Genomic DNA, 21736 nt, shown 5'->3' on the forward strand with positions numbered 1-21736 from the left:
AAATGGACACTGAGGTTAATTGCAGCTCCCATACAACTGCCCTAGTTGAGATAAGCTAAACAGCACAGATCAGTCATCAAACTTGGAAGGCACCTGGTCTGTATGTCACAGCCATTCACTGGACAAATTCTCAGAGACATTGGAGCAATATAATTGACTCCTTATCTGTTGAATTGCTTTTAAAAGTTAAAACTCAATTTGTCAACAAACCTTCTGAATTATGTACATGAAGTTTTTCATTAATTATTTTCTGATAAACAGAGATGAAGATATGCAAAGTCTGGCTAGTCTAATGAGTATGAAACAAGCTGATATTGGAAACTTGGATGACTTTGAGGAAGAAAATGAAGAAGATGAAGAAAACAGAGTGAATCAAGTGGAGAAATCAGCAAAAATTACAGGTTTGGTATAATTACTATCAACTTCAGATCAAAATATCTAGAGGTAGATTGTGCATTTGAAAATTGGCAATGATCATTGTATGCAAAAATAACTTACTGCTGTAGATTTTTCATGTTGTTCTTTATCATCATTTATCCTTCTACCTGTTCTGTAAAAGCTGTTCTGTTCCATAGTATTTAAAAGATAATACATGAAATCTTCTAATGGACCCTTCACCTTCCAGCACTAGTATTTGCATATTCTCTATAGGATGCTTAACTCTTCTATTTCTCTCATTAATGTGTGTTTGAAAACATTTTTGGAGGGAAAAGTGTGTACTGGTACACAGAGACCACACTGAATGGCTCATCTGCATGAATCCTAAGATATTTTATTGACATGGAACACACTTTACAGTTTGTCCATCTTTTTGTACAGTATTGAGACTTTTCTTGGTTCTAATGTTTTCTTTGTTTACTGTTGTTGCGATTTTTTTTTTCTGATGAGGATGTTGTGGTCGATCGTAATTGATGGTTGACTGTTTATGTTCCACATGGTCAGGTTAAAAATGAGTGTATTTATTTTACTGATTGATAAAAAGGAATGCCATAGCTTATCTGTGTTGTTATGGCTAATGCAAGATATGTTTGTCTTTTTAGTATAAACAATTTATCATAGCTCATGCATTTTCATTATACAAGAAGTTAACTCGCCCAATCTTTTGATTAGATTGGACTCCTGATTTGATATATAAGGAAATTATTGAACAGCATGATTGAACAGAGACTTGGGGTCCATGCACATAGATCATGAAAATGTCATGGACAGGTACAGAAAATAATTTTAAAAGGCTAATGGTATGCTGGGCTTTGTATCTAGAGGACTAGAATACAATGGGGCAGAAGTTTGACTAATCTAATTGAATTTTTTGATGAAGTAACAGGGAGGATTGATGAAGGGAATGCAATGGATGTTGTCTACATGGATTTCCGGAAGGCGAATTGACAAAGTACCACATAGAAGGCTGGTTAATAAAATTGAGGCTCGTGGAATAGGTAGGTCAGTGGCAGCTTGGATAAGGAATTGTCTTAAGGACAGAAAACAGCGAGTTGTGGTAAATGGCTGTTTTTCAGACTGGAGGATGGTAGACAGTGGTGTTCCCCAAGGGTCAGTGCTGGGGCCACTGCTTTTTTTGATATATATATAAATGACCTGGATATTAGAATACAGAGTAGAATTTCTAAATTTGCCGATGGCACCAAACTTGGAGGTGAGGCAAACAGTGATGATGATACCAGTCGACTGCAACAGGACATAGAAAGGCTAGCAGAATGGGCAGACAAGTGGCAGATGGAATTTAATACAGAGAAGTGTGAGGTGATGCATTTTGGCAGAAGGAACAGGAAGAGGCAATATACACTTAATGGCACAGTTTTAAAGAGTGTGCAGGGACAGAGGGACCTGGGAGTTAATGTGCATAGGTCCCTGAAGGTGACAGGACATAATGAGAGAGTGGTTAAAGCATATGGGATCTTGGGCTTCATAAATAGAGGTATTGAGTACAAAAGTAGAGAAGTTATGCTGAACCTTTATAAAGTGCTGGTTAGGCCACAACTGGAGTATTGCGTCCAGTTCTGGTCACCACACTTTAGGGAGGATGTGAAGGCCCTTGAGAGGGTACAGAGGAGATTTACCAGAATGGTTCTGGGGATGGGGGAATCTTAGTTACAAGGATAGGTTGGAGAAGCTGGATTTGTTTTCATTAGAGCAAAGGAGGTTATGGGGTGATCTGATAGAAGTGTACAAGATTATGACGGGTTTGGATAGGCTAGACGGGGAAAGGCTGTTCCCACTAGTTAATGGTACAAGGACTATGGGGCACAGATTTAAGGTTTGGGGCAAGAGATACAGGGGGGATGTGAGGAAAAACTTTTTTACGCAGCGAGTGGTGATGACCTGGAATTCGCTGCCAATGGAAGTGGTGGAAGCAGACACACTCAATGTTTTCAAGGGGAGACTGGATAGGCACTTGAGGGAAATTAACTTGCAGGGCTACAGGGATAGAGCGGGGGAGTGGGACTGACTAGATTGCTCTATAGAGAGCCGGCATGGACTCGATGGGCCGAATGGCCTCCTTCTCTGCCGTTATGACTCTATAAGTTATGCGACAGCTATATAAACCCCTGGTTAGACCACACCTGGAGTAGTGTTCAATTCTGGGCACCACACTTTATGGAAGATTGGCCTTGAAGGAGTGCAGCGTAGATTTACCAGAATGATACCTGGACACTAAGGGTTAAATTAAGAGGGGAGATTACACAAACTAGGGTTGTATTTCCTGGAATTTAGAAGGTTAAGGGGAGATTTATTGAAGTTTTCAAGACATTAAGGGGAACTGATGAGGTAGATAGAGGGAAACTATCTCCACTGGTTGGGGAGTCTTGGACTAGGGGACATAGCCTAAAGATTAGAGCCAGAACCTTTCAGGGGTGGAGTTAGAAAACACTTTTACACACAAAGGGTGGTAGAAGTTTGGAACACTCCTCCGTAAGTGCAGTTGATGTTAGGCCAATTGTTAATTTTAAATCTGAGATTGATAGATTTTTGTTATCCTAGGGTATTAAGGGATCTGGGGCAAAGGCGGGTATATGGAGTTAGGTCACAGATCAGCCATGTTCTAATTGAATGGCGGAACAGACTTGAGGGGCTAAATGGCATACTCCTGTTTGTATGTTCCGAACAGCTGAATGACCAGTACAATAGAGAATTACTTCAAGTATGTAATTCTTGAAGAATATGGGATAATAAAATGGAAAAAAAGTCATTTGATTGTGGGATACTTAACTATTATTTAAGCTTTTTGTGTCTGATGAACAATATTTTGGAAACTTTATAATGCATGTTTTTTCAACAAAAAAAAGTGTCTATTGCTGAACGTCATAAATTATGTTCAAATTGTTCTGCACAAGTACAACTAATGACTAATTTTATTTTGTTTTCAAAATTGATACTGTAATGGCAACAGACAGTACAGTACATCAGCGCCATGTTGCTGACTTACACTGTACTTGTATTTCTTTGTATGGCTTCAAATTGAGACAGCAGCCATCACTCTGCTTTGAAAATGTATTGTGATCTATTTTTATTTTGTAACTGACCATTTTTCAACAGCAGGACGCTGTGATCTCAACATTAACTTCGTCAACTTTAAAATTAGCTTTAAGTGGTACATCTTGGTTACTTGAGCGATAACAGTTTAAAAGTGATTTAAATAGTTGATTGTTATATAAATCTGCTCTGCCACGATAAGTTCATTCAAGAAGCAACCTTGCCAACTGGCCCAGGATTTAGCTAAGAAACTAGCTTTCCAACAGAACAACTTACTAGAGTTCAAGAAGTATAAAATATTCATCAGAAGGTTTGTGATGCTCAGTCTGTAGTATGAGCTGCAATACAATCTTCTGCATCTTCCTTAATTTTAAGTCCTGTTTAACTTCCTGCGTGTTACATTTTCTTGGTACTTCATAGTGCATAACATTGTATTATAAACATGATGATCTACAATTGTAAAGTAAATAATTCTAAATAAAAATAGCTTATTGTAGGGATTTTTTTATGGATCGTTGAATGTGAATAATTTAATAATGCTGCCAATATAATCTTGGAAAAAATTTAGCAATATATAAAACCTCAGCAACCTTTTTATGTACTAAAATAATTAACCACAAGGTATTCCTAATTCACAATACTTTCTGAAGTGTGTAATTCTGCATTTCTCTAATACTATGTAACAATAATCAGTAGAAATTTAAAATGGAATAATTTTGCAGTGTTTGCAGTGTGTTTGAAAATTGCAAGGAATGGCTCGAGTGTTAAAAATGATAAGTTTAAAAAAGATTGATATTCCACCACTAATTGGACATTTGCATTGTTGACTATCTCCTGCTCACCTTACTTGTTTTTGGGAATTATACTGATTCAAATTAGACATCAGCTGGCAGGAAATTCTAAATAAGTTGACACTGCCAGAGTTTGTCCGCTAGTTAAACTAACAACTGCTCTACCTTATCGTGAAAATTACTTGTTGCGACAGTAGGAGACTAAATTTTCCTGGATTATTTTCTTTCTTGTTTTTTATTTTTACTAATTTTTTTTATCTCTTTGTGATAACTAATAATTTCTTTACCATCACAACTGTTCACTGCACACATCTCATTGTTTATAAATAACTAATTCAGCATTTTTTTTCCCCTAAGGGATTGCATCATCTGTGGGGGACGTTCTGATGATGTGTCACTTTTGAATGGCCAAAATTGTCAAGAAGGAGTGAATGGAAAGCATTCCTCATTCAGGATTAAGGTTCTACAAAAATCAGACTGAAAGCATTCTACTGAAATTTTTTATGTTTTGCCAAATGGTCTTCATTGATTCTTACATTTTCAGAGCATGAGAATAATGTTACATGAAAGTATTTTCCTTTTAGTCTTTATGAAAAGATTTGATAAGCACCCTATAATTGAAATCTCTAATGTTGCCCAATATACCATTTGAATATTAAAAAGTTGAGCACCAGTGCATAAAATGTTTCCAAATATGACTGATTTCATGGCCAAATTTAAGAAAATTGTACATTTCTTCTACCAATTTTCTTCCCTTTTCTCCCTTCTTCTTAGAAGGCAGTGATTAGTGTTAAGATATAATTCTACTAGCATTGCTACCCCTCTGGCATCTTACCCCAGTGTCTGTCTTTGTGTATGAGCCTGGGTAGTGAGTGTCGGCAGGTTATTTAACTAGGGGAGTGGTGCAGGGAAGAGGCGAGAGTGTCCTATCAGAACTGTGCCCAATTATGTTCTCACCTGATGTCATACAGGTGCAGATTCCAGCTGGGGTTACTCCAGTACCAGTAGGTGCAGATTCCAGCAGGGGTTACTCCAGTACCAGCAGGTTCAGATTCTAGCAGGGATTACTCTGTAACCAGCAGGTGCAGATTCCAGCTGGGGTTACTCCAGTACCAGCAGGTGCATTCCAGCTGGGGTTACTCCAGTACCAGCAGGTGCAGATTCCAGCTGGGGTTACTCCAGTACCAGCAGGTGCAGATTCCAGCAGGGATTACTCCAGTACCAGCAGGTGCCGATTCCAGCAGGGGTTACTCCAGTACCAGCAGGTTCAGATTCCAGCAGGGGTTACTCCAGTACCAGCAGGTGCAGATTCCAGCAGGGTTATTCCAGTACCAGCAGGTGCAGATTCCAGCAGGGGCTACTCCAGTACCAGCAGGTTCAGATTCCAGCAGGAGTTACACTGTTACCAGCGGGTTCAGATTCCAGCAGGGATTACTCCAGTACCAGCAGGTTCAGATTCCAGCAGGGATTACTCCAGTACCAGCAGGTGCAGATTCCAGCAGGGGTTACACTGTTACCAGTGGGTTCAGATTCCAGCAGGGGTACGCCAATACCAGTAGGTTCAGATTCCAGCAGGGGTTATTCCGTTACCAGCAGGTTCAGATTCCAGCAGGGGTTACTCTGTTACAGCGGGTGTAGAAACCTTAACTGATTCTTTTTCCTTTGCCAGAAACGCTGAGGCCAATTATGCCCCCACAGCTGTCCTGGTTGATATTAGTTGGCTCGGCACAAACCAGGGACTGAACGAAGAATCTCGCCGCTCTGTATGGCTGATTCCCAAGACATGCCGGGCATTTACTCACTAAACCATCTTTGACTATATAAATTTAATTTTGAAGTGAATAGGAATGAAGGGACCACCCAACATGCTATTCCATCGATATGAGTTCATGTCATTACCTCTGGTGTCCCCCAGGGATCTATCCTTGGCCCCCTCCTATTTCTCATCTACATGCTGCCCCTCGGTGACATCATCCGAAAACACAACATCAGTTTCCGCATGTACGCTGACGATACCCAGCTCTACCTCACCACCACCTCTCTTGACTCCTCCACTGTCTCTAAATTGTCAGACTACTTGTTCGACATCCAGTACTGGATAAGCAGAAATTTCCTCCAACTAAATATAATTTTTTTTATTCGTTTATGGGATGTGGGCATCGCTGGCAAGGCCAGCATTTATTGCCCATCACTAATTGCCCTTGAGAAGGTGGTGATGAGCCGCCTTCTTGAACTGCTGCAGTCCGTGTGGTGAAGGTACTCCCACAGTGCTGTTAGGTAGGGAGTTCCAGGATTTTGACCCAGTGACGATGAAGGATCGGCGATATGCTTCTAAGTCAGGATGGTGTGTGACTTGGAGGGAAACTTGAAGGTGGTGGTGTTCCCATTGGGAAGAAATAAGCCATTGTCTTTGGTCCCCGCTACAAACTCCGTTCCCTAGCCTTCCATGTCTCTCCCCTACAGCTTTCTGAGGCTGAACCAGACTGTTCGTAACCTTGGTGTCATATTTGACCCCGAGATGAGCTTCCGACCACATATCTGCGCCATCGCTACTTCCACCTCTGTAACATCACCCGACTCCGCCCCTGTCTCAGCTCATCTGCTTCTGAAACCCACATCCATGCCTTTGTTACCACTAAACTTGACTATTCCAATGCACTCGTGGCCGGCCTCCCACGTTCTACCTTCCGTAAACTTGAGGTCGTCCAAAACTCAGCTGCCTGTGTCTTAGCTCGTACCAAGCCCCATTCACCCATCACCCCATGGCTCCTGTCCTGCTTTGGCTTCCGGTTAAGCAATGCCTCGATTTAAAAATTCTCATCTTTGTTTTCAAATTGCTCCATGGCCTCGCCTCTCCCTATCTCTGTAATCTCCTCCAGCCCTACAACATTAAAGCAGTAGCAACGGCAAGAGGATAAAGAGCGGCCCAAGAGCGGACCTGAATTAAAGCAGCGGCAGTGGCGAGAGGATAAAGAGCAGCTCAAGAGCGGACCTGAATTAAAGCAGCGGCGAGAGGATAAAGAGCGGCCTGAGAGCAGACCTGAATTAAAGCAGCGGCAGTGGTGAGAGGATAAAGAGCAGGCCGATAGCGGACCTGAATTAAAGCAGCAGTAGCGGCAAGAGGATAAAGAGTGGCCCGAGAGCGGACCTGAATTAAAGCAGCAGTAGCGGCAAGAGGATAAAGAGTGGCCCGAGAGCGGACCTGAATTAAAGCAGCGGCGAGAGGATAAAGAGCGGCCTGAGAGCAGACCTGAATTAAAGCAACGGCGAGACTCCGATTCAAAAACAACAACAAAAAATCAGTGTGACGTCACAGGAGAGCAGGTAGGTGATTGGTTGGTGAGTATTATAGCTTTATTTGCTCACTAAGTTTGGGAAGGGGGTTAAATTAAGAGCTGCGAAACTGTAACTTGCTAGTACTTATCTAGTTTAAGTTATTAATTTAATAAAATAATCAAACAAAACTAAAATATCGATTCAATAAAAGCTTTAACTAATTAATTAATAAAAAAACAAGGTTAGAGATGGCAGGGCAGGTGCTGTGTCATAACTGCAGCATGTGGGAGTTCGTGGAGAGCATCACAATCCTGAGCAACCACATCTGCAGTAAGTGTCTGCAACTCAGAACTTCGGCTCAGAGTTGTTGAGCTGGAGTAAGAGCTGCAGACATTGCGATGCACCAGGGAGGGGGAGAGTTACCTGGACACTTTGTTCCAGGAGGCAGTCACACCCTTTAGGTTAAGTGGTACTTTAGCGTTTGTCAGTGGTCAGGGACAGGAGGGTGTGACTGCGAATCAGGCAGGTATAGGGACCCAGGATATAGTGATGGAGGAGCCTCAGCCCTTGACCTTGTCCAACAGGTACGAGGTACTTGCTACCTGTATGGATGAGGGAAAGGACTGTAGGGAGGATGGGCAAACCGACCACGGCACCGTTGTACAGGGGGCCATCCAAGTGGGGGAAGAAGGAAGGAATGTGGTAGTGTTAGGGGACAGTATAGTCAAGGGGATAGATACTGTTCTCTGCAGCTGCGAACGGGAGTCCCAAAGGCTGTGTTGCCTGTCCGGTGCCAGGGTTAAGGATATCTCCTTGCGTCTGGAGAAGAACTTGGAGTGGGAGGATCCAGTTGTCATGGTCCATGTAGGTACCAATGACATAGCTAGAACTAAGAATGAGGTTCTGCTGAGGGAGTTTGAGGAGCTAGGGTCTAAATTAATAAGCAGAATCTCAAGGGTAATAATCTCTGGATTACTACCTGAGCCACATGCAAATTAGCATAGGGTCAAGCAGATCCGAGAGTTAAATGCGTGTCTCAAAGAGTGGTGTGGGAAGAAGGGGTTTCAATTCATGACCCTAACCCAGTACTGGGGAAAGAGGGAGCTGTTCTGTCGGGATGGGCTCCATTTAAACCGGGCTGGGATCAGTGTCCTGGCAAATTGAATAATTAGGGCTGTAGATAGGGCTTTAAACTAAAAAAGGGCGGGGAGGGATCAGGTGAGGGGAAATTTAGAAATCTAAAGAGAAAGGTTAAGGCAATAGAACAGTGTAGCGATTTGGGTAAAAACAAGCAGAGTGTGACAGGAAGGGACAGAGAGTTTAACGGTAGCAAAGAATAAGGTCAAAGCAGGGCATAATGGTAAAATTTTTAAATTAAAGGCTCTTTATCTGAATGCACGAAGAATTTGTAACAAGTTAGACGAACTAGTGGCTCAAATAGAGATAAATGGGTTTGATCTAATAGCCATTACAGAGACGTGGTTGCAAGGTGACCAAGGTTGGGAACTAAATATTCCAGGGTACTTGATGTTTCGAAAAGACAGGCAGAATGGAAAAGGAGGGGGGGAAGCCTTGATAATAAAGGATGACATAAGGACAGTAGAGAGAAAGAATCTTGGCTCGGAAGATCAGGAAGGAGGCGGAGATAGCGGAAGGGCTTGCCATAATTTTCCAATCTTCCCTAGATGCGGGGGAGCACGTGCCTGAGGATTGGAGAGTGGCAAATGTGACACCATTGTTCAAGAAAGGGTGTAAGGACAATCCTAGTAACTACAGGCCGGTCAGTTTAACATTAGTGGTGGGTAAAGTTTTAGAAACAATAATCAAGGAAAAAATTAACGGGCACTTGGAGAGGTTTAAGCTAATTAAGGACAGCCAACACGGATTTGTAAAAGGCAGATTGTGTTTGACTAATCTAATTGAATTTTTTAATGAAGTAACAGGGAGGATTGATATGCATTGGATGTTGTCTACATGGATTTTCGGAAGGCGTTTGACAAAGTGCCACATAGAAGGCTAGTTAACAAAATTGAGGCTCATGGAATAGGTGGGTCAGTTTGGATAAGGAATTGGCTTAAGGACAGAAAACAGCGAGTTGTGGTAAATGGCTGTTTTTCAGTCTGGAGGATGGTAGACAGTGGTGTTCCCTAAGGGTCAGTGCTGGGGCCACTGCGTTTTTTGATATATATAAATGACCTGGATGTTGGAATAGAGTAGAATTTTTAAATTTGCCGATGACACCAAACTTGGGGCTGTGGCAAACGGTGATGATGCTACCAATCGACTGCAACAGGACATAGAAAGGCTAGCAGAATGGGCAGACAAGTGGCAGATGGAATTTAATACAGAGACGTGTGAGGTGATGCATTTTGGCAGAAGGAAGCAGGAGAGGCAATATACACTTAATGGCACAGTTTTAAAGAGTGTGCAGGGACAGAGTGACCTGGGAGTTAATGTGTATAGGTTCCTGAAGGTGGCAGGACATATTGAGGGGGTGGTTAACAAAGCATATGGGATCTTGGGCTTCAAAAATAGAGGTATTGAGTACAAAAGTAGAGAAGTTATGCTGAACCTTTATAAAGCGCTGGTTAGGCCACAATTGGAGCATTGCCTCCAGTTCTGGTCACCACACTTTAGGAAGGATGTGAAGTCCCTTGAGAGGGTGCAGAGGAGATTTACCAGAATGGTTCTTGGGATGGGGGATCTTAGCTACAAGGACAGGTTGGAGAAGCTGGATTTGTTTTCATTAGAGCAAAGGAGGTTGAGGGGTGATTTGATAGAAGTGTACAAGATTATGGTGGGTTTGGATAGGCTAGACGGGGAAAGGCTGTTCCCACTAGTTGATGGTACAAGGACTAGGGGACACAGATTTAAGGTTTTGGGCAAGAAATACAGGGGGGATATGAGGAAAAACTTCTTTACGCAGCAAGTGGTGATGACCTGGAATTCGCTTCCGATGGAAGCGGAAACACTCAATGTTTTTAAGGGGAGACTGGATAGGCACTTGAGGGAAATAAACTTGCAAGGCTACGGGGATAGAGCGGGGGAATGGGACTGACTGGATTGCTCTACAGAGAGCCAGCACGGACTCGATGGGCCAAATGGCTTTCTTCTGTGCCGTGGTGACTCTATGACTCTAAGTAGAATCAGTGGAGATAAGGAATAACAAGGGGCAGAAAACCCTGGTGGAGTAGTATATAGGCCCATTAACAGTAGTGATACTGTTGGACAGAATATTAATCAAGAAATTGTAGGAGCTTGTAACAAAGGTAATGCAATAATCGTGAGGTACTTTAATCTTCATATAGACTGGACAAATAAAATTGGCAAAGGTAGTCTGGAGGACGAGTTCATGGAATGCATTCGGGATGGTTTCCTAGAACAATGTGTCATGGAACCAACCAGGGAACAGGCTATTTTCGATCTTGTATTGTGTAATCAGACAGTTAATTAGCAATCTCATAGTAAAGGATCCTCTGGGGCAGAGTGATCATAATATGATAGAATTTCACATTAATTTTGAGAGTGACTTGTCTAAGTCCAAAACTAGAATCTTAAACTTAAATAAAGCTTAAATAGGTATGAGGGGCGAGTTGGCTAAGATAGATTGGAAAAATAGAGTAAAAGGTATGGCGGTAGATAAGCAGTGGCTAGCATTTAAAGAAATATTTCATAATTCTCAACAAAAATACATTCCATTGAGAAGCAAAAACTCCACGGGAAAAGTGATCTATCCATGGCTAACTAAAGAAGTTAAGGATAGTATTAGATTGAAAGAAGAAGCTTATAATGTTGCGAAAAATAGCAATAAGCCTGATTGGGAGAGTTTCAGAAACCATCAAAGGTTGACCAAAAAATTGATAAAAAGGGAAAAAATAGAATATGAGAGAAAACTAGCAAGAAATATTAAAACAGATTGTAAGAGCTTCTACAAGTATGTAAAAAGGAAGAGAGTAGCAAAAGTAAACATGGGGGGGAGAAATTCAGTATCGCCACGTTTGGGGCGTTATACTCGAGCGGGCACGAAATTTATTGCCCGGCGCAAATTATCGCCACCTACAGCTAAATTGACCTGCTTCGCCCCAGGAGGTGCTTGGAGCGCTAAAACAGGCGCTGCACGACTGTCCTAAGGCGCTAAGCCGGAGAAGCGAGGTGCTACCACCGAGGGCGGGTGCAGCGCAGGTGCGGCCAGTTAGCGATTGCACGCAGACACACTGGCGCCGGTCAACTCTTAAAGGGGAGGGTCGATCTTGGATTACAGCCACACCCTGCACATCGGAGCCCTGATTCTCGGCCTGGACAGACCTGCTGCCACATTCTAACGCCTAGGACCATGGAGAGGGCCAGGGAGCGAGCGCAGCGGTTCAGTGAGGGGGCCCTGCAGGTTCTGGTTGGCGCGGTGGAGCGCAGGCGATCTATCATGTTTCCGGACAGTGGCAGGAGGCCGCTGCCACCCGACTATCACAAAGCTTGGAGGGAGGTGGCTCACAGAGTGACCTCCAGCAACATGGTGCTTAGGACCCCTGTGCAATGCAGGAAGAAGTTCAACGACCTCACTCAGGTCGTCAGGGCGAGTACCCTTTTCAGTATCCTCTTCATCCCTGCATGTGCACCTCACTTTATGGCCAAAGGGTCCTGAAAGCCCCAATGCCCAGCCCTCATCCAACACCTATGGGCCTTTCATGAAACTCACACGCACATTCAGCACGTTACACACTGTAAGGGCTATTCGACCATGGGAGGCAGTGCAGCCAAGATCAGGGCTTCACACTGTAAGGTCTATTCGACCATGGGAGGCAGTGCAGCCAAGATCAGGGCTTCACACTGTAAGGGCTATTCGACCATGGGAGGCAGTGCAGCTAAAATCAGGGCTTCACATTGTAAGGGCTATTCCACCATGGGAGGCAGTGCAGCCAAGATCAGGGCTTCACACTGTACTCAGAGCCCGTCCTTTCTCTTGCAGGGCAAGCTGGCCCATAACAGGAGGCAGCAGCAGCAACGGACTGGGGGAGGCCGGCCTCACCTTCAGGACCTCAGCGATCTGGAGCAGCGAGTCCAGCGCATTATGGCAGGCCGGATGATTGGCCCCGTCGCCACTGGAGATGCCGACCCTGTTCTGGACAGCAATGGTAAGGTCATCACCTTTTTGACCTCTCTCCTTCCACTTGTGCCTCACACCAGCATCCTTTGCCACTATCGAACCAATACAGTGCATTGCAGCAATCATGCCTCCCTCGCTGCCGCCCTGTCCTCACACTAAAGCAGCTCTTGTACCTCCCTGCTTTCAGATGCTGAATCGCCAGGTGAGGATGCGGGCTCTCAAGCTGCCACGGTGAGTGATTCTGAAGGCGAGGAGGAAGAGGAAGCCGGACCATCAGTGCGACCCTCAGCCGAGGCAGCCTATGGCCATAATGGGGACACGTCTTCCCTGGAGGGGAGCAGGGGGGAAGGGTCTGAGGAGGGTGAAGCTCCGGGGCCCAGCAGGCTGCAGCAACGCAGGGGGGGTAGGGAAGCTCGGTGGCCTTCTCCCCGGAGGGAGAGTCTGGCCTCCAGTCCTGCTAGAGTGAGCACAGAAGAGGTGCGGCTCCTCGCTGAAATGGGCGCCCAGGCGGAGCAGAGGCACACTGAGCTCATGGCTGCAGTGGCAAGGATGCCCGACTCCATTGAGTCACTGGCAAGGAGTGTCCAGGACTTTGGTGCCGCACTGGCAAGGAGTCTGCAGGACTTCGGTGCAGCACAGGCGGCTTCCGCGCAAGTGCTTAGTGGTGCAATGCAGTCAGTGGCTGGTCTGATGCAGACGCAGATTGAGGCCACACGAGCACTGACTGCTGCCACCCTCGCTGGATCGGGCACGAATCGCTGGGGTCCTCGCCGTGCTGCAGCAGGCCAACAGTCTGTGCTTCAGCAGATTGCTCCGCATGCTACAGTTCTGCCCCATGGGAGTGCCAGTGTGTTGTCCGACCAGGGAGTGCCTGTCCTCTGTCAGGATGGCAGCATTCCTGCTGCCAACACTGTCACTTCTCCACTGCAGCTGCCACCACCTATAGGACAGACTGCTGCCGCCCATGCAGAGTTGGAGCAGTCAGCAGCCGGGCCCTCCAGGCCCCCAGAGCTGGTCCAGGCCGTACCTCAAGGGCATCTGCAGTCACAGTTTCTGACACTCAGCAGCCTTCCCCCAGCTTTGCTGCAGCCACTGGGGTCCCATTGCGGAGGAGCTGCAGGGTGGGAAGGGGCCAATCTCGCAAGCGAAGCAGATCACCCTCGAAGGGCAAAAAGTAGGAGGTGTGGCAAAATGCTGTTAATTTTTTTAGTGAAGGCCGAGGATCGTGGTCATTTTTTGTTAACTTTTTTGTTCATTGTCTCCAGGTTGTGAGAGCCAGTTATGTGTCTGACTGCTTTTTTGGGGGTTTCTCTCTCTTACTTTGTCATGCGGGAAGGGCACACAGTTTGTTAAAGAAAGAAGTGTCTTTATTCAGATTGTGCATGTTTGCTCTTTGAACTAGTTGTTGCCTTGACCGGCTATGGGGTTGCGCAATGGTTCCATTCATGTTCTTTCAATGGCACAAGCCATTCCCTCAGAGGGGGCCTAGAACAGACTTGCAATAAGCTGCTGACGGACGGCCCTTGCACTTTGTGCCTCCCTCCCGTCTTGGTGCTCCTCCTCCTCTGCTGGTGCTCCAATGTCTGGTGGCAGTGGCTGAGTCCTGAGGATTGCCAGGTTATGCAGCATGCAGCACACTACAACGAAATGGGAGACTCGCTCAGATGAGTACTGAAGGGCTCCCCTGGAATGGTCCAGACAGCGGAACCGTTGCTTTAGCACGCCGATTGTGTGCTCAGTGATGTTCCTGGTCGCTTGATGGCTCTCATTGTATCGTTCTTCAGCAGGGGTGCTGGGCGCACGGAGCGGGGTCATCAGCCAGGTGCACAGAGGATAGCCCTTGTCCCCGAGAAGCCAGCCTCCTGGGTGAGCCGGGGCTTCGAAAAGGTCCGCCACAGAAGTCTGGCGCAGGATGAAGGCGTCGTGGCTGCTGCCTGGAAAGTGGGCATTGACAGCTAGTATCAGCTGTCTGTGGTCACACACCGACTAGACGTTCAACGAATGGACCCCCTTCCGGTTGCGGTAATCCTTGGCACTTTCTTGCGGCGTCAGCAAAGCCGCATGCATGCAGTCAATGGCACCCTGGACCATGGGGAAGCCCGCTATTCTTGCAAATCCCATTGTGCGCTCTTGCTGCTTGTCCGGGGTCATGGGGAAGGAAATGTACTGACATCTCCTTTTGAAGAGGGCATTCGTGACTTGGCGGATGCAGCAATGCACCGCGAACTGGGAGACGTTGGCAATGTTCCCAGTCGTGGATTGGAAGGAGCCGGTGGCATATAAGTTGAGAGCCACTGTCACCTTCACTGCCACTGACGGACGTCCTGCTCCTCAGTTGAGGCTGCAGATCTGGCTGAAGCAGGTGGCAGAGCTCAGTGACCACCTCCCTGCTGAATCGAAGCCTCCGCAAACACTGCTCCTCAGACATGCTGAGGTATGAGAACTGTTGGCGGAATTAAGGCCTTCTGTGCCGACGCCTGTTGACCCTCCTCCGTCTGGCCATGATTGGCACTCTCTCTCGGCGTCTCTGAGCCCTCTCAATACAATGGAGAAACCCAACGTTTCCACCCATTGCAGCCCCCATAGTATGTGGCCACTCAAGGTTATGCCAGTCAAAAAGCAAACCAACTACAAAGTTCTGGGCCGAAGCCAGAAGTACCTCTGCGAGCGCTGAGTCAATGCAGAAAGCTCTCTCCCTTTGTCTCTCTGCAAATCTCTCTCTCTCTCACAGAAGGAGTGGTCCAAAAATGGCTACCACAAAGAAGCCAGGAAGAGCCCCATTTAAATAGCGCCCCCCCCCAGCCCCACAGCGACTGGGAACCGTTCCAGTCAACCAGTCGCTGGGAGCGCCAGGCGGAAAGGAGGGGGGCGCCACTGAAGTTCCGGTTCTGGGCGCCCCAAGGGCGTTGCACCATGAAATGACGTCAGGAGCTGCGCGCGCAGCTGAGCGGGTGTTGCGGTTTTGCGCCGACGCTAAATGTCTGCTCCATTTCGCGAGAGGCGCAGCTCTCGCTGTGCCCGGGCACTAGCCGCATCGCGCCCCACTTATCGCCCTCTTGTGGCGCTAACAACTGAATTTCTCCCCCTGGGTCCCTTAGAGGCTGAGACCGGAGAAATTATTATGGGGAATAAGGAAATGGCAAAAACATTAAACAAATATTGTGCATCTGTCTTCACAGTAGAAGACACAAAAAGCACACTAAAAATGGTGGGGAACCAAGGGTCTAATGAGGGTGAGGAACTTAACGTAATTAATATAAATAGAGAGAAAGTAATAGAGAAACTAATGGGACTAAAATCCAACAAATCCCCTGGACCTGACGGCCTACATCCTAGGGTTCTAAAAGAGGTGGCTGCAGAGATAGTGGATGCATTGGTTTTCATCTTCCAAAATTCCCTAGATTCTAGAACGGTCCCAGCAGATTGGAAGGTAGCAAATGTAACACCGCTATTCAAAAAAGGAGGGAGAGAGAAAACAGGGAACTACAGGCCAATTAGCCTGACATCAGTCGTCGGGAAAATGCTGGAATCCATTGTTAAGGAAGTTGTATCAGGGCACTTAGAAAATCATAACATGATTAGGCAGAGTCAACATGGTTGTATGAAAGGGAAATCATGTTTGACAAATTTATTAGAGTTTTTGAGGATGCAACTAGCAGGGTAGATAAAGGGGGAACCATTGGATGTAGTATATTTGGATTTCCAAAAGGCATTTGATAAGGTGCCACATAAAAGGTTATTACACAAGATAAGGGCTCATGGGGTTGGGCGTAATATAGTAGCATGGATACAAGATTGGTTAACAGACAGAAACAAGAGAGTAGGGATAAACGGGTCTTTTTCAAGTTGACAGGCTGTAACTAGTGGGGTGCCGCAAGGATCAGTGCTGGGGCCTCAGCTATTTACAATCTATATTAATGACCTAGATGAAGGGACTGAGTGTAATGTATCCAAGTTTGCTGACAATACAAAACTAGGTGGGACAGTAAACTGAGGAGAACACAAAGAGCCTGCAAAGGGATATACAGTAGATAGACTAAGTGAGTGGGCAGTAAGGTGGCAGATGGAGTATAATGTAGGGAAATGTGAGGTTATTCACTTTGGTAGGAAGAATAGAAAAACAGAATCTTTTTTAAAAGCTGAGAAACTTTTAAATGTTGGTGTTCAGAGAGATTCGGCTGTCCTGTGCAAGAAACACAGAAAGCTAGCATGAAAATACAGCAAGCAATAAAGTAGGCAAATAGCATGTTGGCCTTTATTGCAAGGGAGTTGGAGTATAAGAGTAAGGAAGTCTTGCTACAATTGTACAGGGCCTTGGTGAGACCACACCTGGAGTACTGTGCACAGTTTTGGTCTCTTTATCTAAGGAAGGATATACTTGCCTTGGAGGCGATGCAGCGAAGGTTCACTAGATTGATTCCTGGGATGAGAGGACTGTCCTATGATGTGAGATTGTGCAGAATGGGCCTATACTCTCTGGAGTTTAGAAGAATGAGAAATGATCTCTTTGAAACATACAAGATTCTGAGGGGGATTGACAGGGTAGATGCTGAGAGGTTGTTTCCCCTGGCTGGAGTGTCTGGAACTAGGGGGCATAGTCTCAGGATAAGGGGTAGGCCATTTAAGACCGAGATGAGGAGGAATTTCTTCACTCAGAGGGTTGTGAATCTTTGGAATTCTCTGCCCCAGAGGGCTGTGCATGCTGAGTCTTTGAGTATATTCAAGGCTGAGATTGATAGATTTTTGGACTCTAGGGGAATCAAAAGAGATATGGAGATCGGGCGGGAAAGTGTTGAGGTCGATGATCAGCCATGATCTTACTGAATGGCGGAGCAGGCTCAAGGAGTCGTAAGGCCTACTCCTGCTCCTATTTCTTATGTTATGTTTAACCCTTTGAGCTAGCTGCACTCCTGCAATTGTGGCCTCGAGCATCCCCGATTTTAATTTCTCCACCATTGGCGGCCTTGCCTTCAGCTGCCAAGGCCCAAAGCTCTGTAATTCCCTCTTTAAACCACTCTGCCTCTCTTTCCTCTTTTAAGATTCTCCTTAAAACCTACCTCTTTGACCAAGCTTTTGATCATCTGCCCTAATATCTCCTTATGTGGCTCAGTGTCAAATTTTGTTTGATAATCGCTCCTGTGATGCACCTTGGGACATTTTACTACGTTAAAGGCACTATATAAATGCAAGTTGTTGTTGTTTGCCCGCATGATGTGTTTCTGATCCCAACAGTGTCACGGTGCCAAAGTGCAGAGCGGAGGCCAGACACCGTCTGCACCCCCCCCCGCCCTGGATGGGAGGCACAGTTAGATTATGCCTCAGAACAAATCTCTAACCCATCCGTGTGGCCAAAGAAGGCTTTTGGTGTGGGTAGAAAAATAAAAATCAATTATCCAAAAGAGAACCAGTTACATCAATGACTCTAGTTTTGGTTACCTTTAATAATAGCATCTCACACTTTTTAGATATTAGAAGTTGGGAAATGACACCAGAAGATTTTTATGTTCTTGTCCCTTTTTAAGAGCAGTGAGGATCTCACCTATGATTTTCAATTTTTCTGGTCTATGGATTCTGATCTTGATGCTTTCAGGGGCCCTTCTGAACTATTGCACCACAGAAGTACAAGAAATTGTAACCCCATCCAAACTAATTCACCCAAACTTAAATGAAATGTCTGATTCACAAACTCAAAAATAGTTTTCTAAGAAGTTGATCTGTTGCCTGAGGCCACATTTAACTATAAACTTCCCCACACTTCTCCAGAGGGAGGTAGAGGCTGAGGTAGTATTAAGAAAAGAGGGGGATTCTTCAGATGCCAGCAGTTGTGCATCCACAAAATCTTACTTGACCAGTTAAAATTTCCTGGTCTCCTAGGAATTGCCCTTTGGGTCACTGCTTTCCCTAATGACTTCCTGCAGACACTGGATCGGGAAGCCATGACATTACTGTTTGATGAGGCCCCTATGCAGCAACATGGATCACAAGACCTGAGGGCAGTTTCTGCCTGTGAATGGCTATCTTGTTAGCAATGAGAGTTTTAATAACATAGAAATAATGATGATTGATAGCTGAGAGTATAAGATGTTGCACTGTGGAAAGCAACTAATCAAGGATGAATAAGACAGGATGTAATGTGGGACATTTGCTATGTTAAAGGTGCTATATAAATGCAAGTTGTTGTTGTAAAGTTAGATAAATATTCTAGAGTTATGTTTGATTTACATTTTGGGGACGGGAAGAAATTTTGTGCAAGGTTTCCTTGGGCGATTAATTGGGTTGGGTAGATTCCATAATAGAGTAGGTTATATAGGGAACAGGTGTAATGAACCAGGCTTTTTCTTGTGCTTGCTGCTTATGTTTTTAAGCATATCCATGGTATATGTCTGCAGAGGTAACATTGGCATTGATTATAAAGCCATGTGAGACAACATTTTGAATACTGTGACCTTTGTGGCGTAATATTTCCAGAGATTTCAGTTGTGTCTGGCATCCTGGTCTCAATCAGAAGCTGGGCTTTTGTCCTATATCTGAGCTTTTTAACTCTATACAACTCCCTTAAAGGAAAGCAATATTGGGGCTATGTTAAGTGAAATAGGGGGAAAAATTTGGTTACTTTGCGCCTAAGAGGGCGCAAAGTAACTAGCGCCCGGGCGCAGCGATGTTTGCGCCGCTCACGAAATTGACCAGACCTTTTGCAGCGGCGCTAAACACTATCGCCATGATCTCCTGCGCCTGTCAGTCGAGCGTGCAACATCCCGGTAGCGCCCTGGACCGGATATTGAGTGACGCCCCCTGCCTTACTGTCTGCCACTAGCAACGACAGGTTGAGGGCAGCATTTTACAGTCGGGAAGGGACTGGGGGAGCGCTATTTAAAGGAGACTGCTTCCTGCCTTTTTTTGTCGGCGACATTTTTGCACCATGCATTCTGAGAGAGAGAATTCTCGAGAGATTCAACGCTGTGAGAAGGAGTTTTGGGTACTCGGCAACACTTTGCAGGTTCATTTTGATTTAGAAACATAGAAGATAGGAACAGGAGTAGGCCATTCGACCCCTCGAGCCTCCTCCGCCATTTAATGTGATCATGGCTGATCATCCAAATTCAGTACGCTGTCCCTGCTTTATCCCCATATCCATTGATCTCGTTAGCCTTAAGAAATATATCTAACTCCTTCTTGAATATATTTAATGAATTGGCCTCAACTGCCTTCTGTGGTGGAGAATTCCACAGGTTCACCACTCTCTGGGTGAAGAAATTCCTCCTCATCTCTGTCCTAAATGGCTTACCCCTTATCTTTAGACTGTGACCCCTGGTTCTGGACTCCCCCGCCATCGGGAACATCCTTCCTGCATTTAGTCTGTCTAGTCCTGTTAGAATTTTATAAGTTTCAATGAGATCCCCTCTCATTCTTCTAAACTCCAGCGAGTATAAGCCTAATGACCCAATTTCTCCTCATACGTCATTCCTGCCATCCCAGGTATCAGCCTGGTGAATCTTCGCTGCACTCCCTCCATGGCAAGAACATCCTTTCTCAGATACGGCGACCAAAACTGCACACAATACTCAAGGTGTGGTCTCACCAAGGCCCTGTACAACTGCAGCAAGACATCCTTGCTCCTGTACTCGAATCCTTTTGCTATGAAGGCCAACATACCATTTGCCTTCTTAACCGCCTGCTGCACCTGCATGCTTACCTTCAGCGACTGGTGCACAAGGACACCCAGGTCTCGTTGCACTTTCCCTTCTCCCAATCTATTGCCATTCAGATATGCCTTCCTGTTTTTGCCACCAAAGTGGATAACCTCGCATTTATCCACATTATACTGCATCTGCCCAGTCGCCCAACCTGTCCAAATCATACTGGAGTTTCTCGGCATCCTCCTCACAGCACACAAGCCCATCCAGCTTTGTGTCATCAGCAAATTTGGAGATATTACATCTAGTTCCCTCGTCTAGATCATTAATATATATTGTGAATAGCTGGTGTCCTAGCACCGATCCATGCGGTACCCCACTAGTCATTGCCTGCCACTCGGAAAAAGACCCATTTATTCCAACTCCTTGCTTCCTGTCTGACAAGCAGGTCTCTATCCAAGTCAGAACCTTACCCCCAATCCCATTTGCTTTAACTTTACACGCTAATATCTTATGCGGGACCTTATCGAAAGCCATCTGAAAGTCCAAATACACCACATCCACTGGTTCTCCGTTATCTGTTCTACCAGTTACATCCTCAAAAAATTCCAGTAGATTAGTCAAGCACGATTTACCTTTTGTAAATCCATGTTGACTTTGTCCGATCCTGTCACTGTTTTCCAAGTGCTCTGCTATTACATCTTTTATAATGGACTCTAGCATTTTCCCCACTACCGATGTCAGGCTTACCGGTCTATAATTCCCCGTTTTATCTCTACCACCTTTTTTGAATAGTGGGGCAACATTAGCTACCCTCCAATCCATGGGAACTGTTCCAGAGTCTATAGAATTTTGGAAGATGACCAGCAATGCATCTACTATTTCTAGGGCCACTTCCTTAAGTACCCTAGGATGTAGATTATCAGGCCCTGGGGATTTATCCGCCTTCAATCCCATCAATTTCCCTAACACCATTTCCCTACAAATACTGATTTCATTCAGTTCCTCCTTCTCATTAGACCCTATGTCCCCCGACATCTCTGGGAGGTTATTTGTGTCCTCCTTTGTGAAGACAGAACCAAAGTATGTATTTAATTGGTCTGCCATTTCTTTGTTCCCCATTATAAATTCCCCTGATTCTGACTGCAAGGGACCTCTGCTTGACTTCACCAATCTTTTTCTCTTCACATATCTATAGAAGCTTTTGCAGTCAGTTTTTATGTTCCCTGCGAGCTTACTCTCATACTCTATTTTCCCCCTCTTAATTAATCCCTTTGTCCTCCTTTGCTGAATCCTAAACTGCTCCCAATCCTCAGGTTTGTTGCTTTTTCTGGGCAATTTATATGTCCTCTCCTTGGATCTTAAGCTATCCCTAATTTCCCTTGTAAGCCACGGTTGAGTCACCTTTTTTGTTTTATTTTTATGCCAAACCGGGATGAACAAAT

At 45.3% G+C, this 21736-nt stretch overlaps 1 protein-coding gene across 1 annotated transcript in view; it reads left to right on the plus strand.

Moving 5' to 3' along the window:
- The window catches only part of ehbp1 (EH domain binding protein 1), a 321338-nt gene that overhangs the window by 53304 nt on the left and 246298 nt on the right, over positions 1–21736 (plus strand). The window contains exon 4 of the mRNA XM_085977747.1: positions 262–401. Within this exon, the coding sequence (XP_085833873.1) occupies positions 262–401 (140 nt within the window). The remainder of the gene's footprint in view (positions 1–261; positions 402–21736) is intronic.

Source organism: Somniosus microcephalus, chromosome 3 (genome assembly GCF_052327205.1).
Source record: "Somniosus microcephalus isolate GS21.2 chromosome 3, FLI_Smic_1.0, whole genome shotgun sequence".
NCBI classification, from domain to species: Eukaryota; Metazoa; Chordata; class Chondrichthyes; order Squaliformes; family Somniosidae; genus Somniosus; species Somniosus microcephalus.